Below are 20733 nucleotides of genomic sequence, written 5' to 3' on the forward strand. Positions count from 1 at the left end.
CTGAATCAAGAGATGGTGACGTTTGCAAGACAACAACCATCTGCACGAACAGTCCGACGAAGTTTGCAGCAGCGTGGACTATCAGCTCGGAGGCGATGGCAACAGTTCCCCTTGACGCTGCATCACAGACAGGAGCGCCTGCGATGGTGTACTCAACGACGAAACTGGGTGCACGAATGGCAAAACGTCATTTTTTTCGGATGAATCCAGGTTCTGTTTACAGCATCATGATGGTCGCATCCGTGTTTGGCGACATCTCGGTGAACGCACATTGGAGGGGCGTATTCGTCATCGACATACTGGCGGATCACTCGGCGTGATGGTATGGAGTGCCATTGGTTACTCGTCTCGGTCACCTCTTGTTTGCATTGACGGCACTTTGAACAGTGGACGTTATATTTCAGATGTGTTACGAACCGTGGCTCTACCTGTAGTGTTGGCAGAAGAGCCAACACTGTTTTTCTAGAGGAGGCCGAAATGCACGCGTTTAATTACACGCTGACTGGCGTGAGGTCTGGAACAGGACAATATCTTGAGAATTGCAAATAAAGTACGTAGATGATGTAATACTTAACTTTAGTCCACAATTGTAGAACATCTCTCGTTACGGTACATGCTTCATAATATTAATTATCAACTGCTATGGCGCCTTGCTAGGTCGTAGCAAATGACGTAGCTGAAGGCTATGCTAACTATCGTCTCGGCAAATGAGAGCGTATCGGTCAGTGTAGCTTCGCTAGTAAAGTCGGCTGTACAACTGGCGCGAGTGGTAGTAAGTCTCTCTAGACCTGCCGTGTGGTGGCGCTCGGTCTGCTAACACTGATAGTGGCGACACGCGGGTCCGACGTATACTAATGGACCGCGGCCGATTTAAAGGCTACCACCTAGCAAGTGTGGTGTCTGGCGGTGACACCACACTACCCTTCATTCGATCTCTGCAAAACCCAACAGTTCAGCAGGATTATGCACGACCGCATGTTGCAGGTCCTGTATGGGACTTTCTGGATACAGAAAATGTTCGACTGCTGCCCTGGCGAACACATTCTCAAGGTCTCTCACCAATTGGAAACGTCTGGTCAATGGTGGCCGAGCAACTGGCTCGTCACAATACGCCAGTCACTACTCTTGATGAGCTGTGGTATCGTGTTGAAGCTGCATGGGCAGCTGTACCTGTACATGCCATCCAAGCTCTGATTGGCTCAATGTCCAGGCGTATCAAGGCCGTTATTTCGGCCAGAGGTGGTTGTTCTGAGTACTGATTTCTCAGGATCTATACACTCAAATTGCGTGAAAATGTAATCCCAAGTCAGTTGTAGTAAAGTATATTTGTCCAATGAATACCCGTTCATCATCTGCATTTCTTTTTGGTGTAGCAATTTTAATGGCCAGTAGTGTATCTTGGACGAATAGAGTCTACGAGACAGCTCTCACTGCATGCACGAACGACCGTCACTTGCGCGCAGGTAGAATCTGCTCACTGAAGACCACTACGCGCCATTCCACCTTACAAGTTAGTCTCTGATGCCACGAGACGAGCCATGGAGGTGAATGCTGTGAGGCGTGTGGACAACGGGCTAGAGGTGTGCGTGCGAGTAGTCCCACTGCTAATAACCGGTTGGCAGCAGTTCGTGTTGATCGGCCCAGACTCATGATCGCTCTTATACATACTGTGTGTTGCGGCCACATGTAGTAGGCGTTGCTTCACGCAGTGGAGAATGGCAAAACAGAGGCAGCCGGCGACCGAGGCATTCTGAAGTAAGCGCGGCACAGATAGCCTTGCTGACAGCAGCAGTCTGCCAGCAGGCTGACACAAGGACGCACGCAGACCGAGTGCCGAGTGAAGCCTAGAGAGTGCTGAGTAAGGGGAAGTGAGGCCAGCACGTTACACTGCAATATACTGCGGGAGTAATAACAAAAAACCACCTCCGAGGGTAAAAAACGTCCTCCTGCCAGATATAAATAGCGGAGCGCGGGCACCAACAGAGAGAAGGCATTAGGAAGCAGTTCGGATCTGAGGACGGACGTGGTCCGTATCCGAATGTTCAATCTTCGTAGGTGACGATTCCACAAGTCTGTTCCAGCTCGCCGCCAGATGTCAACTTCAGCTCTGGGGGTCAGCCCGAGTTCGGTCAGCGCCATGGCTAACTCCAGTGAGAACTTCCAGGACCGGCTGCAGCGCGGTCTCGGTCACAGGCGCCGCCGGGGACTGACGCCCGGACCTCACGGCGACCTGGTGCATGGTCCGTCTGTGGCGGGATCTTGCGGACATCGCCCCTGATGGCTTCCCAGCTGCCAGTGCAGCAGGCGTCGGCAGCTGACCTCACGGCAACGCGGCTCCGTGGCCGAGTGGCGACGAGTTCATCTCAACCACAGGGCATCCTGGCTTCAGCGGAGCACTGGTGGCCTGAGGCTCCCGAGTGCGATCAGCGGTGCGCGTGGCACACATTGTCGGAGAATCTGCATAGCGGCAGCCAGGCGGAGCGATCAGCAGGACTGGGCAGCGACGACGAGTGGGAAATTGTAAATAATTGTATAACTCCACGCCGTCTCAGTCTTTGGCGCAGCCACTGTGTCCGCTGCTACCAAGTAACGGCGCGCGTCATATAACAAGTGGTGTCAGAAGTCAGCTGCACGAACTAACACTGCCGCCCTTCAAAAACGACGATCCTAACGGGCGTCTGTATTGTATGGACACTTAGAACCTCGTCTATCAGTGTGAGAATGTCCAAGTGACCACTGATTCCAGTTTCGTTACCCAGCTGACGCAACACATTTATCTTGTAATTCTCTGAAAGCGCCACCCAGCCCCTGGCCAGGCCTCAATCTGACCCCTTTCAGACTCGCTGAGTTGGGAGCGCGAGTGTGTATCTGTGGTATGGTTGCCTGCTTGCTTCACATGTCCACACCACGCTGAGCCTTCTGGCTGTGAGCACTCCATAGAAACAAACGGCGTTATGGTAGCTATGCCACTGTGCAGTCTGTTGTTGGACCGTTCCCCACATGGCATATGCATCATCGGATGAAGACTGATGCCCTCCTTCCAGGTTGGTTCAAATGGCACTGAGCACTATGGCATTTAACTTCTAGAACTTAGAACTACTGAAACCTAACTAACCTAAGAACATCACACACATCCATGCCCGAGGCAGGATTCGAACCTGCAGGCGTAGCGGTCGAGCGGTTCCGGACTGTAGCGCCTAGAACTGCTCGGCCGCTCTGGTCGGCCCTCCTTCCAGGTGTACTTTTTTATTCTGGTAGTGTAGAAGCTTTAAGAATATGATGCTGTAGAAAATATCTCAGCATTGGATGGACAGATTAAGTACTGAGGAACTACTGAGTCAGTTGAGGAGAAATGAAATTCGTGGCATTACTAAAAGAAGGGATTGGTTGACGGGGAAGATCCATGTGCATCATGGAATCTTCAGTTTGATACGTCCAGGAAGTGTGGGAAATCCAAATGGATAGTGTGGCAGATCCAGATGCATACCAAGGCTTGAGTACAGTATGTAGATGCAGGAGGATGTAGGTTGCAGTAATTGTTCAGAGAAGAAGAGACTTGCACAGGATGGAGTAGCGTGAATAACAGCACCAAACTAGCTTTTGGAGTGGAGACCACAGTACAGGATACCCTTTGAAGGGTTCGATAGTGGTGCCCTTACCTCATCTATGTCCTGGACTTCATCTGGAGGCTCCAACGGGTCGAGGCCATCGTCGACGACTGCGTGTCGCAGCTTCACCAGGAAGTCGTCCACGTACCCACCGTATGAGCGCTGGCTCCAGAAACTGCCATCCCTGCAACAGCGGAAAGGAAATAAACCCTACCAACTCTGCTTCAGTAGCTTCGTGTGCGTCATGTTTAGCGCCATCAGAAGCTCAGATTCCTCATTAAGACACTCACCCTACTCCCTGTACCGTTCTTCGCCATGACTGCTAATTAACAACAGTTTTCGTTCGTCATCCTTCCTCTATGAGGAATTTAAAACCCTTATCTCGGGACAGGAGCATGTGGAGGAGCTATGCCTCAAGTTTAAAAGAACACTTGACCATAAACTGGACACATACACTATGTGATGAAAAGTATCTGGGCATCCGGCTGAAAATGACTTACGTACATGGCGCCGTTCGTCGGTATTTGCTGCAATTCAGTATGGTGTTGGCCCATCCTTTTCCTTAATGACAGCTTCCACTTTCGCAGGCATATGTTCAATCAGGCGGTGGAAGGTTTCTTGGGGAATGGCAGCCCATTCTTCACGGAATGCTGCACTGAGGAGAGGTATCGATGTCGGGCGGTGACGCCTGGCACGCAGTCGGCGTTCCAAAACATCCCACAGATGTTCTATAGGATTCAGGTCAGGGCTCTGTGCAGGCGAGTCCACTACAGGGATGTTATTGTCATGTAACCACTCCGCCACAGGTCGTGCATTATGAACAGGTGCTGGATCGTGCTGAAATATGCAATCGTCATCCCCGAATTGCTCTTCAACAGTGGGAAGCAAGAAGGTGCTTACAACATCAATGTAGGCCTGTGCTGTGATAGTGCCACGCAAAACAACAAGGTGTGCAAGCCCCCTCGATGAAAAACACGACTACACCATAACAACACCGCCTTCAAATTTTACTGTTGGCACAATACACGCAGGCAGACGACGTTCACCGGGCATTGGCCATACCCACACCCCGCCATCGGGCCGCCACGTTGTGTACCGTGATTCGTCGCTCCAGACAACGTTCTTCCACTGAGCAGTCGCCCAATGTCTACGCTCTTTACACGAAGCGAGGCGTCGTTTGGCATTTACCGGCGTGATGCGCGGCCTATGAGCAGCCGCTTGACCATGAAATCCAAGTCTTCTCACCTCCGACGTAACTGTCATAGAACTTGCAGTGGATCCTGATGCAGTTTGGAAATCCTGTGTGATTATCTGGATAGATGTTTGCCAATGACACATTACGAACCTCTTCAAGTGTCGGTAGTCTCTGTCAGTCAATAGACGAGGTCGGCCTGTACGCTTTTGTGCTCTACGTGTCCCATCACGTTTCCACTTCACTATCACACCGGTAACAGTGGATTTAGCGATGTTTAGGCGTGTGGAAATCTCGCGTACAGACGTATGACACAAGTGACATCCAATCAGCTCACCACGTTCGAAGTCCGTGAGTTCCGCGGAGCGCCCCATTCTGCTCTCTCACGACGTGTAATAACTACTGAGATCGCTGATATGGAGTACCTGGCAGCACAGTGCATCTAATACGAAAGACGTATGTTTTTGGGGGTGACCGGCTACTTTTGATCACATAGTGTATGTATGTTGTAGAATAAATTCACTGTAAAAAGAACTTTTGAAGAAACAGATACTGAACAGTAGATATAAAACAAAGCATAGGGCTGTGGATGCAGAGATGCTGAATGAAACGCTTTTGGAAAGATGTCAAAAAAGCCATGTGTGGAGACTTCAGTGACTACTAAGCAGAATACCGTGAAATGCTCTTGCACAAACCCCTAAGAAATTCTGGTCGTATGAAACGGCTGCTGCTGACACCAAAGTCAGCATCCAGCCACTGGCGGAGGAAGCAGCAACTGAAATTGAGGGTAGCAAAGCAAATTAAAAAATCCTGAATTCCGTTTCCAAACGTTCCATAAATGAGTGAAATAAGTATTAGTGTCACTAGCGTGGAGGAGCAGCTGGAATGTTAAAATTGAACGAAGCTCCAGGGCTCTATGGAATTCCTATCGGATGCTATGCTGATTTTTGCGGCTGAGTTAACCCCTCTTTTAACTAGTATCTATAGCAGATCCGTGGAACAAAAGACCTTGCCTAGTTGCTGGAAGAAAGCACAAGTCCCACCCATCTACAAGAAAAGTAGTAGTCGAGATCCACAAAACTATCGTCCAATATCCTTGACATCGATTCGATGTAGAATCTTAGAACACATTCCGAGTTCAAACATAGAGAGGTACGTTGAGGAGAATGACCTTGTTACTACCAACCAGCATGGATTTCCAAAACATCGGTCACGTGAAAACCAACTCGCACTTTTCTCACATGAACTTTAAGACTCTTGAAGATAGACGTAAACTACCCTGAGAAAATCTTTAACAAAGTCGAAGAATAGGATTTAAATGATGACTCTAGGAATATGCTACAACCCCCTACGTATCGCTCACATAGTGATTATGAGGATAGGATTATAACAATTACTGCACGCACAAATATATTCAAACAATCATTCTTCCTGCCTCCATATGTGAATGAAACAGAAAGAAACCCTAATAAGCAGTATAGTGGGACGCACTTCTGCCAGGCTCTTCACAGTCTTTGGAAGAGTAAACAGGGTGGTCCATTGATCGTGAGCGAGCCAAATATCTCACGAAGTAAGCGTCAAACGAAAAAACTACAAAGAACGAAACTTGTCTAGATTGAAGGGGGGAACGCAGATGGCGCTATGGTTGGCCCGCTAGATGGCGCTGCCATAGGTCAAAGGGATATCAACTGCGTTTCTTTAAATAGGAACCCCCATTTTTATTACATATTCGTGTAGTACGTAAAGAAATATGAGTGTTTTAGTTGGACCACTTTTTCCGCTTTGTGATAGATGGCGCTGTAATAGTCACAAACATATGGCTCACAATTTTAGATTCAAAAAAATGGCTCTGAGCACTATGGGACTCAACTGCTGAGGTCATTAGTCCCCTAGAACTTAGAACTACTTAAACCTAACTAACCTAAGGACAACACAAACATCCATGCCCGAGGCAGGATTCGAACCTGCGACCGTAGCGGTCTCGCGGTTCCAGACTGAAGCGCCTAGAACCGCACGGCCACTTCGGCCGGCCACAATTTTAGACCAACAGTTCGTAGCAGGCAGGTTTTTTAAATTAAAATACAGAACGTAGGTACGTTTGAACATTTTATTTCGGTTGATCCAATGTGATACGTGTACATCTGTGAACTTATCATTTCTGATAACGCATGCTGTTACAGCGTGATTACCTGTAAATACCACATTAATGCAATAAATTCTCAAAATTATGTCCGTCAAACTCAATGCATTTGGCAATACGCGTAACGACATTCCTCTCAACAGCGAGTAGTTCGCCTTCCGTAATGTTCGCACATGCATTGACAATGCGCTGACGCATATTGTCAGGCGTTGTCGGTGGATCACGATAGCAAATATCCTTCAACTTTCCCCACAGAAAGAAATCCGGGGACGTCAAATCTGGTGAACGTGTGGGCCATGGTATGGTGCTTCGACGACCAATCCACCTGTCATGAAACATGCTATTCAATACCGTTTCAACCGTACGCGAGTTAAGTGCCGGACATCCATCATGTTGGTAGCACATCGCCTTCTGTCATGCAGTGAAACATCTTGTAGTAACATCGGTAGAGCATTACGTAGGAAATCAGTATACATTGCACCATTTAGATTGCTATCGATAGAATGGGGGACAATTATCCTTTCTCCCATAATGCCGCACCATACATTATCCCGACAAGAACCCTGATGTTCCACTTGTCGCAGCTATCGTGGATTTTCCGTTGCCCAATAGTGCATATTATGCCGGTTTACGTGACCGCTGTTGGTGAATGACGCTTTGTCGCTAAATAGAACGCGTGCAAGATATCTGTCTTCGTAACGTAATTTCTCTTGTGCCCAGTGACAGAACTGTACACAACGTTTAAAGTCGTCGCAATGCGATTCCTGGTGCATAGAAATCTGTGACGGGTGCAATCGATGTTGATGTAGCATTCTCAACGCCGACGTTTTTGAGATTCCCGATTCTCGCGCAATTTGTCTGCTAGTGATGTGCGGATTAGCCGCGACGGCAGCTAAAACACATACTTGTTGCCGATCGTGGTTGACGTTTCACATGTGGCTGAACACTTCCTGTTTCCTTAAATAACGTAACTATCCGGTGAACGGTCCGGACACTTGGATGATGTCATCCAGGATACCGAGCAGCATACATAGCACACGCCCGTCGGGCATTTTGATCACAATAGCTATACCATATCGACCTTTTCCGCAATTGGTAAACGGTCCATTTTAGTACGGGTAATGCATCACGTTTGTGATTATTACAGCGCCATCTATCACAAAGTGAAGGAAGTGGCCCAATTAAAAGATTCATATTCCTTTAGGTACTACACGATATGTAAGAAAATGGATGTTCCTATTTAAAAAAAAACGCAGTTGATATCCATTTGACCTATGGCAGCGGCATCTAGAGGGCCAACCATAGCGCCATCGGGTTTCCCTCTTCAAGCTAGACGAGTTTAGTTCTTTGTTGTTTTTTCGTTTGATACTTATTTCGTGAAATATTTGGCCCGGTCACGATCAATGGACCATCCTGCAAATGTGGATGTAGACGTACGTGCCCCGTTTCGTTTATACTTCATTACAAGTCATGCTGGCTTACATTTCAGCAAGATAACGCCCGCCCGGATACGGCATGTGTCTCTACTGCTATACTATACCTTGGCTAGCAAGGTAACCGGATCTCTTCCCAATTTAAAATGTTGAGAGCATTACGGGCAGGGACGTCGAACAAAGCTCGGGATTTTAAGGATGTAATGCGCCAGTTGGATTGGCATGATCTCTCACGAGGACATCGAACAATTCAGTCCATCAGTGCCAAGATGAATAGCTACTCGCATAAACGGCAAAGATGGACTATTTGATTACTGACTTGCTCAATTTGTGAAGTTCTTTCTCTAGAATAAATCATCCAATTTTTTTGAAATTGCAATCATTTGTTTGCCTGCACATGTATATCGCGTCTACGGTTGTCCGTCTCATTCGGATTACTCCTTCGTTGTGCATTGTTGTTTTCTTTTTGTCTTAGTGTGTATTTGGTTTTGCTAAAAGTTTTTGACTTTCCATGATGTTCTTGAATATGTCCCGACGACTTAAACAATTGCCATCGGTGGTCTTCTCAGTAACAATTGCATTCCAAGTAGTGTGTGCCTCATGAATTCTCTCTGGGACACTGAAGCAGGTGCATAGGCTAAGAAGTCCTAAGCGTGGCATGTTTGCGAGTAGGCGCAAAAGTCGTGTTGGGACAACTTCATAGGGATAACTTCACATTTTGCCTTGCGTGCAGTCTCAGAGTACGCACTGACAGTGAGCCAAAAAAAAAAGGAGAAAGTGTCAAGGAACAGTGAGGTAAGGGACAAACTCAGCCAACTCGGGGAAAACGTGGCTGGAATACGTGAAGGAATCCTTGCCACCGTAGAAGCAAAATAACGCATGATGGGCGAAGCAAGGATGGCATAAGAGGCTGATTAACAGAGGCGAAGAGGGCATTCCTGGCCAAGATAAGCATAACAGTACAGAACATAAACCTTACCTTAGGGGAAGAAAGCTGCGAACGTACGATTAGAACATGGAAAATAACCTCAAAAAATTTTGGTCGTACGTAAAATCTATGAACGCTACGAATAATTCAATACCTTCTCTTGCTGACAGTACTGATGATGATAAAAAAAAGGCCGAAATTGTAAACCTAGCTTTCAAAAACTCGTTTACTGTAGAGGTCTGCAGCACCATTCTCCCTTTCAATCATCGAACAAACGCAAGGATAGCTGACATAGTGTTTAGTGTATCTGGTATTGTAAGACAATTAAGATTCTTAGACGCCAGACGGTATTCCCGTAAGCTTCGGTACGTTTGCAAGACAACAACCATCTGCACGAACAGTTCCACGACGTTACAGCAGCATGGACTATCAGCTCGGAGACCATGGCTGCGGTATCCTCGCCGCTGCATCACAGACAGGAGCGCCTGCGATGGTGTACTCAACGAATAACCTGGGTGCACGAATGGCAAACCGTCATTTTTCGGATGAATCCAGGTTCTGTTTACAGCATCATGATGGTCACATCCGTGTTTGGCGACATCGTGGTGAACGCACATTGGAAGCGTGATTCGTCATCGCCATACTGGCGCATCACCCGGCGTGATGGTATGGGGTGCCATTGGTTACACGTCTCGGTCACCGCATTGACTACACTTTGAACAGTGGACGTTACATTTCAGATCTGTTACTTCCCGTGGCTCTACCCTTCATTCGATTCCTGCAAAACCCTACATTTCAGCAGGATAATGCACGACTGCATGTCGCAGGTCCTGGACCGGCCTTTCTGGATGCAGAAAATGTTCAACTGCTGCCCTGTCCAGCACATTCTCCAGATCTCTCACCAATTTAAAACGTCTGGTCAATGGTGGCCGAACAACTGGCTCGTCACAATACGCCAGTCACTACTCTTGATGAACTGTGGTATCGTGTTGAAGCTACATGTGCAGCTGTACCTGTACACAGCATCCAAGCTCTGTTTGACTCAATGCAGAGGCGTACCAAGTACGTTATTACGGCCAGGGGTGGTTGTTCTGGGAACTGATTTATCAGGATCTATGCAATCTATGTAATCATATGTCAGTTTTTTTTTTTTTTTTTTTTTTTTTTGACAGCTTGCAGTCTTCACGCGGAATTAAACTACTTGCGGGTGTTCCATAGGGGAAAATTGTACTGATTCATTACGTGACGCGCGTATTATGAAGACTATGGAGCTCCTACCTTATCCCAAAATGAAAAACGGAACGAACGTTGTGGAGCATTTTATTGGAGACCTATATCGTGGTACAGAAGCACATATTATAGCTTGCAGCACCGTTATCTGAAGAGCCAGTTGCCACGCGTGTTTCGTACAGTGGTTTTGTTTGCTCGCTGGAATAATTTAGAAGTGAGCTGTAATGAACGCTTTGTTCGCCAGTGATTGAAAGTTTTTTTTTCGAGCGGGGGATGGGGCCTAGCCTATATTTTTTTTTTTCACTGCCGCTCGGACGCTGCCCGAACAATGGACACAGTATTGTCCAGATGATCGTGCGGCCTAATCTGCTTTTTTTCTGTTTTTGTTTGGTTATTCTATCGCCGCCTGCCCAGGATCTCCACCCTCTCCCGTCGCCTCCCCCTCCACCAACGCACTACAACCCCCTCCTGCGAGTCGCTCCCCCAGCAAAACGTAATCGCCTACAGCCTCGGTTTCCCTGTTGCACTAACCGGATACATTTTTTCCGATTCTCATTTGATGCGAATGCAACATAGCTAGTGGCACATCACATTAGTAACGAACCCATGCATTTCCACATCTGACATCTGTACTCTGCAGACGAATTTGAAGTGCATGGCTGAGGGTGCTTTCTACCAGTTGCGAGGTCTTCGTTGCTTTCCATTGCCCTATAAAACGCGAGAAATACAGCATATTACAAAAAGGTACGGCCCAACTTTCAGGAAACATTTCTCACACGCAAATAAAGAAAAGATCATTCACCGCCAGTTGGCCCAATTGAAGGAAGGTAATGTTGACTTCGGTGCTTGTGTTGACATGCGACTCATTGCTCTACAGTACTAGCATCAAGCACATCAGTACGTAGCATCAACAGGTTAGTGCTAATCACGAACGTGGTTTTGCAGTCAGTGCAATGTTTACGAATGCGGAGTTGGCAGATGCCCATTTGATGTATGGATTAGCACGGGGAAATAGCCGTGGCGCGGTACGTTGTATCGAGACAGATTTCCAGAACAAAGGCGTCCCGACAGGAAGACGTTCGAAGCAATTGATCGGCGTCTTAGGGAGCACGGAACATTCCAACCTATGACTCGTGACTGGGGAAGACATAGAACGACGAGGACACCTGCAATGGACGAGGCAATTCTTCGTGCAGTTGACGATAACCCTAATGTCAGCGTCAGAGAAGTTGCTGCTGTACAAGGCAACGTTGACCACGTCACTGTATGGACAGTGCTACGGGAGAACCAGTTGTTTCCGTACCATGTACAGCGTGTGCAGGCACTATCAGCAGCTTGTTGGCCTCCACGGGGTCACTTGTGCGATAGGTTCATCCGACAATGAGTCTATCCTCATTTCAGCGCAAATGTTCTCTTTACGGATGAGGCTTTATTCCAACGTAATCAAATTGTAAATTTTCACAATCAGCATGTGAAGGCTGACGCGAATCCGCACGCAATTGTGCAATCACGTCATCAACACAGATTTTCTGTGAACGTTTGGGCAGGTATTGTTGGTGATGTCTTGATTGGGCCTCATGTTCTTCCACCTACGCTCAATGGAGCACGTTATCATGATTTCATACGGGATACTCTACCTGTGCTGCTAGAACATGTGCCTTTACAAGTACGACACATGTGGTGCATGCACGATGGAGCTCCTGCACATTTCTGTCGAAGTGGTCGTGCGCTTCTCAACAACAGATTCGGTGACCGATGGATTGGTAGAGGCGGACGAATTCCATGGCCTCCACGCTCTCCTGACCTCATCCCAAGCAGCTTCCACACGTTGCCAAAGATCATCTGGTGTGGCAGCTGGGGATGTAATCTGGGTCACTCGTTGAGCAACCATGGACCACATGTTTTCTATCGGCGAAAGATCCGGAGAGCGAGCCGGCCAGGGAAGCACTTCAATCTGGTTATTGACGAAGAACCTTTGGACAATGCGTGCCACTTGTGGTCGCGCATTATCCTGTTGAAACATGGCTGTGGCCGAGCCCTGAAGGTAAGGAAGGACAACTGGCTCCAGCACCTCGGATATGTAGCGCCGGCTATTTAAAGTACCGGCAATGCGTACTAGAGGCGTGCGAGAGTAATATCCAATACCGCCCCATACCATAATACCCAGTGCAAGACCAGTGTGGCGTTGCATAATGCGGCTGTCCAGCATCCTCTCTCCACGGTGTCTCCACACTCGAATCCGACCATCGTGGTGCTGCAGGCAGAAGCGTGTCTCGACAGTAAAGACAACGTCATTCCATTCTGCCGTCCACATCCGTCTGTCATCACACCATTGGCGACGGAGACGTCTGTGATTCTGCGTCAATGGTAGACAAAGCAATGGACGTCTTGCGGACAGACCACTCTGCTGTAAACGGCGTCGAATGGTACGCGCAGACACTGGATGATGCGTTACAGACGCAATGTGCTGTGCTACGGTTCGGGATGTCACTGAGCGATCCGTCACTGCCATGCGCACAATTTGCCTATCAGCACGTGCAGTGGTGCACCGAGGTGAATGCGATCGACCACGTCGGTCCGTCGTAACCTCCTGCATCCAACGGTCACATATCCGCATTACAGTTGTTTGGTTTCGTCCAAAACGACTAGCGATTTCTCTGTATGACAATCCACAATCTCGGTAAGCCACTATCCTTCCTCTGTCGAACTCGGATACTTGATCAAAAGATGTTCGCTGTTGTGTACGAGGCATAACTGATCGTCTTGTGAAACAACCACAAGGTAAACACACGGGCCGAACGTACACTCGTCGAAATCGCCAAGCCTTAAATGGCGCTATGAGGTGGCGCCACAGGAGCGCGTGATGTGCGTCTGCGCTGAAATTCTACTCAGTTGCATACCTCATCGCTGCAAACTCATGGTGTAAATTTCACTTGATTCGGATGCTTCCTTCAGGGTGTTGCATTTACGGTGGCCAATGGTGTAGTTGTGACCACTGGTCTGTCCAGTCGCTGCTAAGTAACTGTTGACTTGAGTAATCTATAAAGAAAAAATTGCCTTAGACGGCGTAAACCGCACTAGTCAAAAGGTAAACGCGAATGGAGAGTAGTCACAATCGTCAAATATGAAAAGTGAAGCTTGAAAAGGTGAAAAGGGAAATAAAATTTTATAAAAATTTCTTCTGAAACAGAGAACTAATTTAGTCCTATTAAGTACTGGTCCTACACAATAGAGGAAACATTCTAAGACGAGTCGCACCATTGTCTCTTGACTAGCTTTTTCCGCTTAAGAACCTTCAACATCGCAGCGCGTCAGCAATCGTTAGTTAATATATTAAAAAAACTAGAAACCCGCCTCGATTGCGTAAGAAGCACCTAGTGTTAACCTAGGTTTCGGCGTAGATAACTACACCTTCTTCAGAACAATAAAACCCACAAGTGCCTAAGAAGACCTTTGCCAATGATTAAAAGAACACCATAGCTATACACTTATAAACGAATAAAAGGGAAAACACAAACAGTACATGTGTACTAAGTCTAAACCACTACTTAACTTAAATGGTGTAACCTCCACCTCACACCGGCCTATGTTCGATGGGCCATGACCCGCCATAAACTGTAGTGGAGGTTATACCATTAAGTTAAGTAACGATTTAGACTTAGTACACATGTACTGTTTGTGTTTTCCCTTTTATTCGTTTATAAGTGTATAGCTATGGTGTTCTTTTAATCATTGTCAAAGGTCTTCTTAGGCACTTGTGGGTTTTATTGTTCTGAAGAAGTTGTAGTTATCTACGCCGAAACCTAGGTTAACACTAGGTGCTTCTTAAGCAATCGAGGCGGGTTGCTAGTTTTTTTTTTTAAATATATTTTTCCGCTTATTCCGTCCGCCTGCTTAGCTGGGTGGTAACGTGCTCGCCTCCCATGCAAGCGGGCCCGGGTTCGAGTCCCGGCCCGGTTGGAGATTTTCTCCGCTCGGGGACAGGGTGTTGTGTTGTCCTCGTCATCATTTCATCCTCATAACGGTCGCGCAAGTCACCCGACTTGGCGTCGAGTGATATAAAAGACTTGCAGCTGGCGCCCAAACTTATCCGCATGGGGCTACCCGGCCAACGACGCCACACGCTGAATTCCAATTCCGAGTAACCAACCAATGAACCGAAGTCTGACATGACATCAAGTTTATGTTAGTAAAGGAGGGTGTTCTACCTGAGGGATAGTCTAGCCAGCAACGCATCATGTTTCTTGACGATGTTTCAATCTAGTGATGGATTTCAGAATCACAGAAAAGGAATGCGCACTATAAAGTACTGAACAACGAAATGTCTTCACCGTAACGCAATGGCAGACATGGTATCTATGTGTTCAGAAATTAGTCTACACCTACATCTACATCTACATCCATACTCTCCAAGCCACCTGACGGTGTGTGGCGGAGGGTACCCTGAGTACCTCTATCGGTTCTCCCTTCTATTCCAGTCTCGTATTGTTCGTGGAAAGAAGGATTGTCTGTATGCTTCTCTGTGGGCTCTAATCTCTCTGATTTTATCCTCATTCTCTCTTCGCGAGATATACGTAGGAGGGAGCAATATACTGCTTGACACCTCGGTGAAGGTATGTTCCCGAAACTGTAACAAAAGCCCGTACCGAGCTACTGAGCGTCTCTCCTGCAGAGTCTTCCACTGCAGTTTATCTATCATCTCCGTAACGCTTTCGCGATTACTAAATGATCCTGTAACGAAGCGCGCTACTCTCCGTTGGATCTTCTCTATCTCTTCTATCCACCCTATCTGGTACGGATCCCACACCGCTGAGCAGTATTCAAGCAGTGGGCGAACGAGTGTACTGTAACCTACTTCCTTTGTTTTCGGATTGCATTTCCTTAGGATCCTTCCAATGAATCTCAGACTGGCATCTGCTTTACCGACGATCAACTTTATATGATCATTCCATTTTAAATCACTCCTAATGCGTACTCCCACATAATTTATGGAATTAACTGCTTCCAGTTGCTGACCTGCTATTTTGTAGCTAAATGATAAGGGATCTATCTTTCTATGTATTCGCAGCACATTACACTTGTCTACATTGAGATTCAATTGCCATTCCCTGCACCATGCGTCAATTCGCTGCAGATCCTCCTGCATTTCAGTACAATTTTCCATTGTTACAACCTCTCGATACACCACAGCATCATTTGCAAAAAGCCTCAGTGAACTTCCAATGTCATCCACCAGGTCATGTATATTGTGAACAGCAACGGTCCTATGACACTCCCCTGCGGCACACCTGAAGTCACTCTTACTTGGGAAGACTTCTCTCCATTGAGAATGACATGCTGCGTTCTGTTATCTAGGAACTCCTCAAACCAATCACACAATTGGTCTGATAGTCCATATGCTCTTACTTCGTTCATTAAACGACTGTGGGGAACTGTATCGATGGAATAGAGGGAGTTATCACGCAAGAATTAATGGATTTTAGTTTTTAAAACTTTAATAATCCTCAAGCACCCTTAATACGCAAGGGGATGGACAAATTCTTTTATGAGTTAAGGTTGTGGATAATGGAAAAAGTTTTTTATTGTTAGTGTTATACAGGTTTGTTCAAAAACAAAGGACAGACTTCTATTGTTCATTGCAGACAAACTGTGAAAGACGGAAACACATCGCCCATATCACAGGACAGAGGACGGTTCAGAGATTTATTTTCTCACATACGCTATACCACATACTCAGCATGAGAACGCGTTGATCGAGAAACATCGAAACGGTGGTCCATTTCATTCCGCACACAAATCAACAGGTCCCTGGTTATTGAATCGACAGCTAGAACAATTCGATTTCTCAGCTCTTCAAGTGTATATGTCATAGGCGGGACAAAAACTGTCTCTTTTGTGTACCCCCGCAGAAAAAAAACCTCAAGGTGTGATCTCAGGTGACCTAGGAGGCCAGAAGCGGTGAACAAGATCTTGTTGTCCCCCTCTTCTGTTCCATGCTGATACTGGTATGTAATGATATGATGTACCACAGCAGCACATTACAAGTGGTTCAATTGAATTGATTCTGCATTATTTCTCTTCCTCATTTTCTTGAAATTAATTCTACGATGTTTGGTACGCCTACAGTAATCAGTTTTCGTGATATATTGGGTCTACAACTTTGCGTCCGGCGTTTTGCAATAAACGGCAGTAGCGGCAAGTGGGGTTCGGGTGGTCGGTCATAGGTGTAATACAATAAGCTTAGGCATCTCTTAACATAATGCCATAAAAATATTAGTCGATTCGTTTTCTGCTTTAACATGAAGAAATCTGCGGTTGTGGCTCTTAAAATGCTGGATAAGACCAATGCCGAGCGAACTATTTGTGGGAGAACGTGCAGAGAATGTTTTCATCGCCTTAAGAACGGTGATTTTGATGTCGAAGACCGGTATGGCGGGGGAAGACGTTTCCGTAGCTACTGAAACAGACGAAGACTGTCACAGGACATAATTATCGAAAGCAACAGATGCGTTCGAGCCCAGCACTGCCGCAATACAGCGATAGACACGTAAAGCTAATTTTTGAGCAGGTCAGTCAGTGCCCGACCCCGTGTCGCAAAACCCGCCAAAATAATGGAAACGTCGAAATGAGAAGTTCTATCCCTCCCGCCGTTATTCCCCATGCGTTGCTCTATCTGACTACTACCTTTTTCGATCAGTGGTATACAGTCTGGCTGACCAGCACTTCCTATCATATGAACAAGTGCCAAATTGAATCGATTCACGGATCCCCACGGGATTCGTATGCTATCCGAAAGATGGGAGAATCTAATGGCCACCGATGAGCAATACTATCAAACATAATTTTCTGTAAGTTTTTCACAATAAAACCTCGAACTTCGAGAAAAAAAGAACGGCGGAAGCAAAGTTGTAGACCTAGTAACATGTTAAATAGGGACAGCTTAATTATAATCATCTGGTATTTTGTACGTATGCTTTGTATTGCACCAGAAATTCATTCTGAATGACAGTAATGAAGGAAAGTATGCAAACAAAGGTAATTTTCCAATGCTTTCGTTACCTAATCAGCAACTGCACGTTGAGCAAATGTAGCTGAGCAGACGAGTTTGACAGGTTTCATAACGCGTGACACCCAGTCCAAGTTCTGATCAGTTTGCACAACTCGGAATTTTGACCCACCTGTTTAAGTGTATATTTTGCCGAATGCAGCTTTTTTACTGATGATAATACGACATGTACCATGTGTACCCGTGTGAAATGAGCGTTTTTTGGGGAAATGAAACACTAATTTTGAATTGAAAAGTGAGAACATTTTATTCAAAGTACTGACCATTGCTTTCTATACATTTTGACTACCTTTCTGGGGATTTGTGGACACCACGCCAAAGAAATATTCATTTTTTGAAGCAAACCAATCAGACACCCAATTTCCGACTTCTTCGTAGGAATCGAAGTGTTCCTCAGCCTATGCGTGCCCCATTGATGAAAACAGATGGTAGTCGGAAGGGGCCAAGTCTGGTGAATACGGTAGGTGGGGTAGTAGCTCCCAGCCAAGTGTTTTGATTGTATCCTGAACCAGTTTTGCTTTGTGTGCATGTGTATTGTCGTGTAAAAAAATTACTTTGCCATGTCTTCCGGACCATTCTGGTCTTTTTCCGATCAGTGAATAGTTCAAATTGATCATTTGTTGTCTGTAGCGATTATTATTCAAAGTTTCACCGGGTTTTAGAAGCTCATGACACACCACACCTTTCTGATCCCACCAAACACAGAGCACTGTCTTCTTGACGAATCGATCTGGTTTTGCAGTCGATGTTGATGGGTGTCCCGGATTAACCCATGATTTTTCCCGTTTAGGATTCTTAAAATAAATCCATTTTTCATCGCCAGTAACAATTCGATGCAAAATTGATTTTCTTTCATGTCTTTGAAGCAAAATTTGACAAACGGTTTTTCGCTTTTCCATCTGTCTTTCATCAGTTCATGTGGCACCCATTATCCACACTTTTGGATCTTTCCCACAGCTTTCAAACGGTCAGAAATTGTTTGATGTGCAACATTTAGCACTGCTGCCATTTGCTTCTGACTCAAAGTATCATCTTCATCCAATATTGCTTGCAACTCGGCGTCTCCGAACTTGTGATCTTCCATTTTCTTCATTTCTTACATCAAAATCATTATTTCTGAACCGTTGGCACCATCTTTTGCATGTTGCTTCTGATAGAGCATGATCGCCATATGTCTCGACAAGCATTCGGTGCGACTCTGCAGCACATTTTTTCAAATGAAAACAAAAAATTAATGCTTTCCGCAAGTCATCACTTTCTGGTACAAAATTCGACATTGTTAAAACGATGAAAAGATATGATGTTGTTTGTTCCATGACTTGATGTATACTAAATTAAAAAAAATTAACGCTCGTTCACAACAAACGTTCCCTATCGACACATTTGTATCTTAACGCTCATTTCATACCGGTACACCTGCCACAGAACTAAATGAACTGCGTTTTTGAGTTAAATATGGCAGTGTTCTCTCGACGAAGAAGGGGACTAAGAAGAGGAAAGAGAAGTAGAATGAGAATGAGAAGAAGTATGGAGCGACGGTGAGACTTACCCATCATCCGACGGATCGTCATCGAGGTTGAGGTTGTCGGGCAGCAGGTTGCACGACCTCGCGGAGAGCAGCGCCCCAACCATCACGACCAGCAACCAGCGCTCGCACGACCTCGCCTTCTCCACCATGGTCAGCTACCGGCGAATGGGCCCCTCCAACTTTCATCAAACACCACTTTTATTCAATCGTCCACTTCGTCCCTTCAAAAGTGAGGGTGTAACACCAGTTCACCTACTTGCCAAACGCAGATGCTTCGCCACGTCCAAAAAATTATAAAGACCACAACTCTTGCCACAGAACCTTACGGTGGTGCTGATGACAAATTAGCCCAACACTTATGTGACAGTCTTCAGTGCACAGTATTTGACCTCTTCACGTTGCCCGATATGGTTGCGCTCTCTCTTCTGGGGTCACTTATCAGTCACACTCAATCACATTAACAGGTAAGAAAAAAATGCCTGCGTCACTTGTACCCTTCAATGAAGCCTACTTTACCCTTGCAGTAGATCTGATGAAAAATTGTCCCAGCACCTCTGTAAGAGATCCGATGCGGGTTCTGTGTTAAAAGCAGTCACTGCTGGTGGAAAAAATATGAAACACTTGTTTCCAGAAGTGGGTGTGAGTACTTGAGACACTTGTTGAGAGCTGCCCGTGGGACTACTGCTTTGATGAGACCCGTTCTCCAGCGATGCCTGCAGCTCCTGTTCCGCAGCCGCAAGGTTTTCACCCAACTACACACAGACTGATGGCTAGCGCAGTTCACCCAGAACAGTATCGTACAGATGTAAGGTTCAAAAGTCAGAATCAACAGCAAACGCAGCAGTTGTCAGGTGTGGAGAGGTTTTCTGCAGTGGAGCAGACTGAAGCTCCCTCCGACAACTGTGTCTCTTCTTCGGGGTTTGACAGCGCTACGCGGCTACTGCACTACTGCTGACGTCAGCTTCAAGGATCTTCCACGACGAACACCTACACGTCGCGCGGACTTCCTTAAATGGCCCCGGCGGTGAATTTTACGGCGTCTCTTAGCACTTTACGAGGTCCCCACCAGCCAAACACTCCGTGGGCGGTTCGTGCGTCGCAGCCTCCAGACCCGCACACGTCGACAGATGAGCTCCCGGCTATCGTGCCTGCTATCACGGCTGCCGACGCCTGCGTCAGATGGACGAGTGGAGAAATGACGCCTGCAAAGATAAGAACAGATCGCTATCCGATAGCCGGCAGTTCATCAGCAAGCGGGCAGTGCCTCTCTGACAAAAGAGAGAGAGAGAGAAAAAAAATGATTCCAGAATGAGATTTTCACTCTGCAGCGGAGTATGCGCTGATATGAAACTTCCTGGCAGATTAAAACTGTGTGCCGGACCGAGACTCGAAATCGGGACCTTTGCCTTTCGCGGGCAAGTGTTGTACCATCTGAGCAACCCAAGCACGACTCACGTCCGGTCCTCACAGCTTTACTTCTGCCAGTACCTCGTCTCCTACCTTCCAAACTTTACAGAAGCTCTCCTGCGAACCTTGCAGAACTAGCACTCCTGAAAGAAAGGATATTGCGGAGACATGGCTTAGCCACAGCCTGGGGGATGTTTCCAG

At 46.6% G+C, this 20733-nt stretch overlaps 1 protein-coding gene across 1 annotated transcript in view; it reads right to left on the reverse strand.

Moving 5' to 3' along the window:
* LOC124552722 overlaps nucleotides 1-19517 on the reverse strand; it is a 61307-nt gene extending 41790 nt beyond the window's left edge. Inside the window, exons 1-2 of the mRNA XM_047127062.1 lie at nucleotides 19147-19517; nucleotides 3660-3792 (exon numbers count right to left, since the gene is read on the reverse strand). Of these exons, the coding sequence (XP_046983018.1) occupies nucleotides 3660-3792; nucleotides 19147-19274 (261 nt within the window). The 5' untranslated portion in view covers nucleotides 19275-19517. The remainder of the gene's footprint in view (nucleotides 1-3659; nucleotides 3793-19146) is intronic.
* Between the last annotated feature and the right edge of the window lie 1216 nt (nucleotides 19518-20733).

This window comes from Schistocerca americana, chromosome 10, assembly GCF_021461395.2.
Source record: "Schistocerca americana isolate TAMUIC-IGC-003095 chromosome 10, iqSchAmer2.1, whole genome shotgun sequence".
NCBI lineage: Eukaryota > Metazoa > Arthropoda > Insecta > Orthoptera > Acrididae > Schistocerca > Schistocerca americana.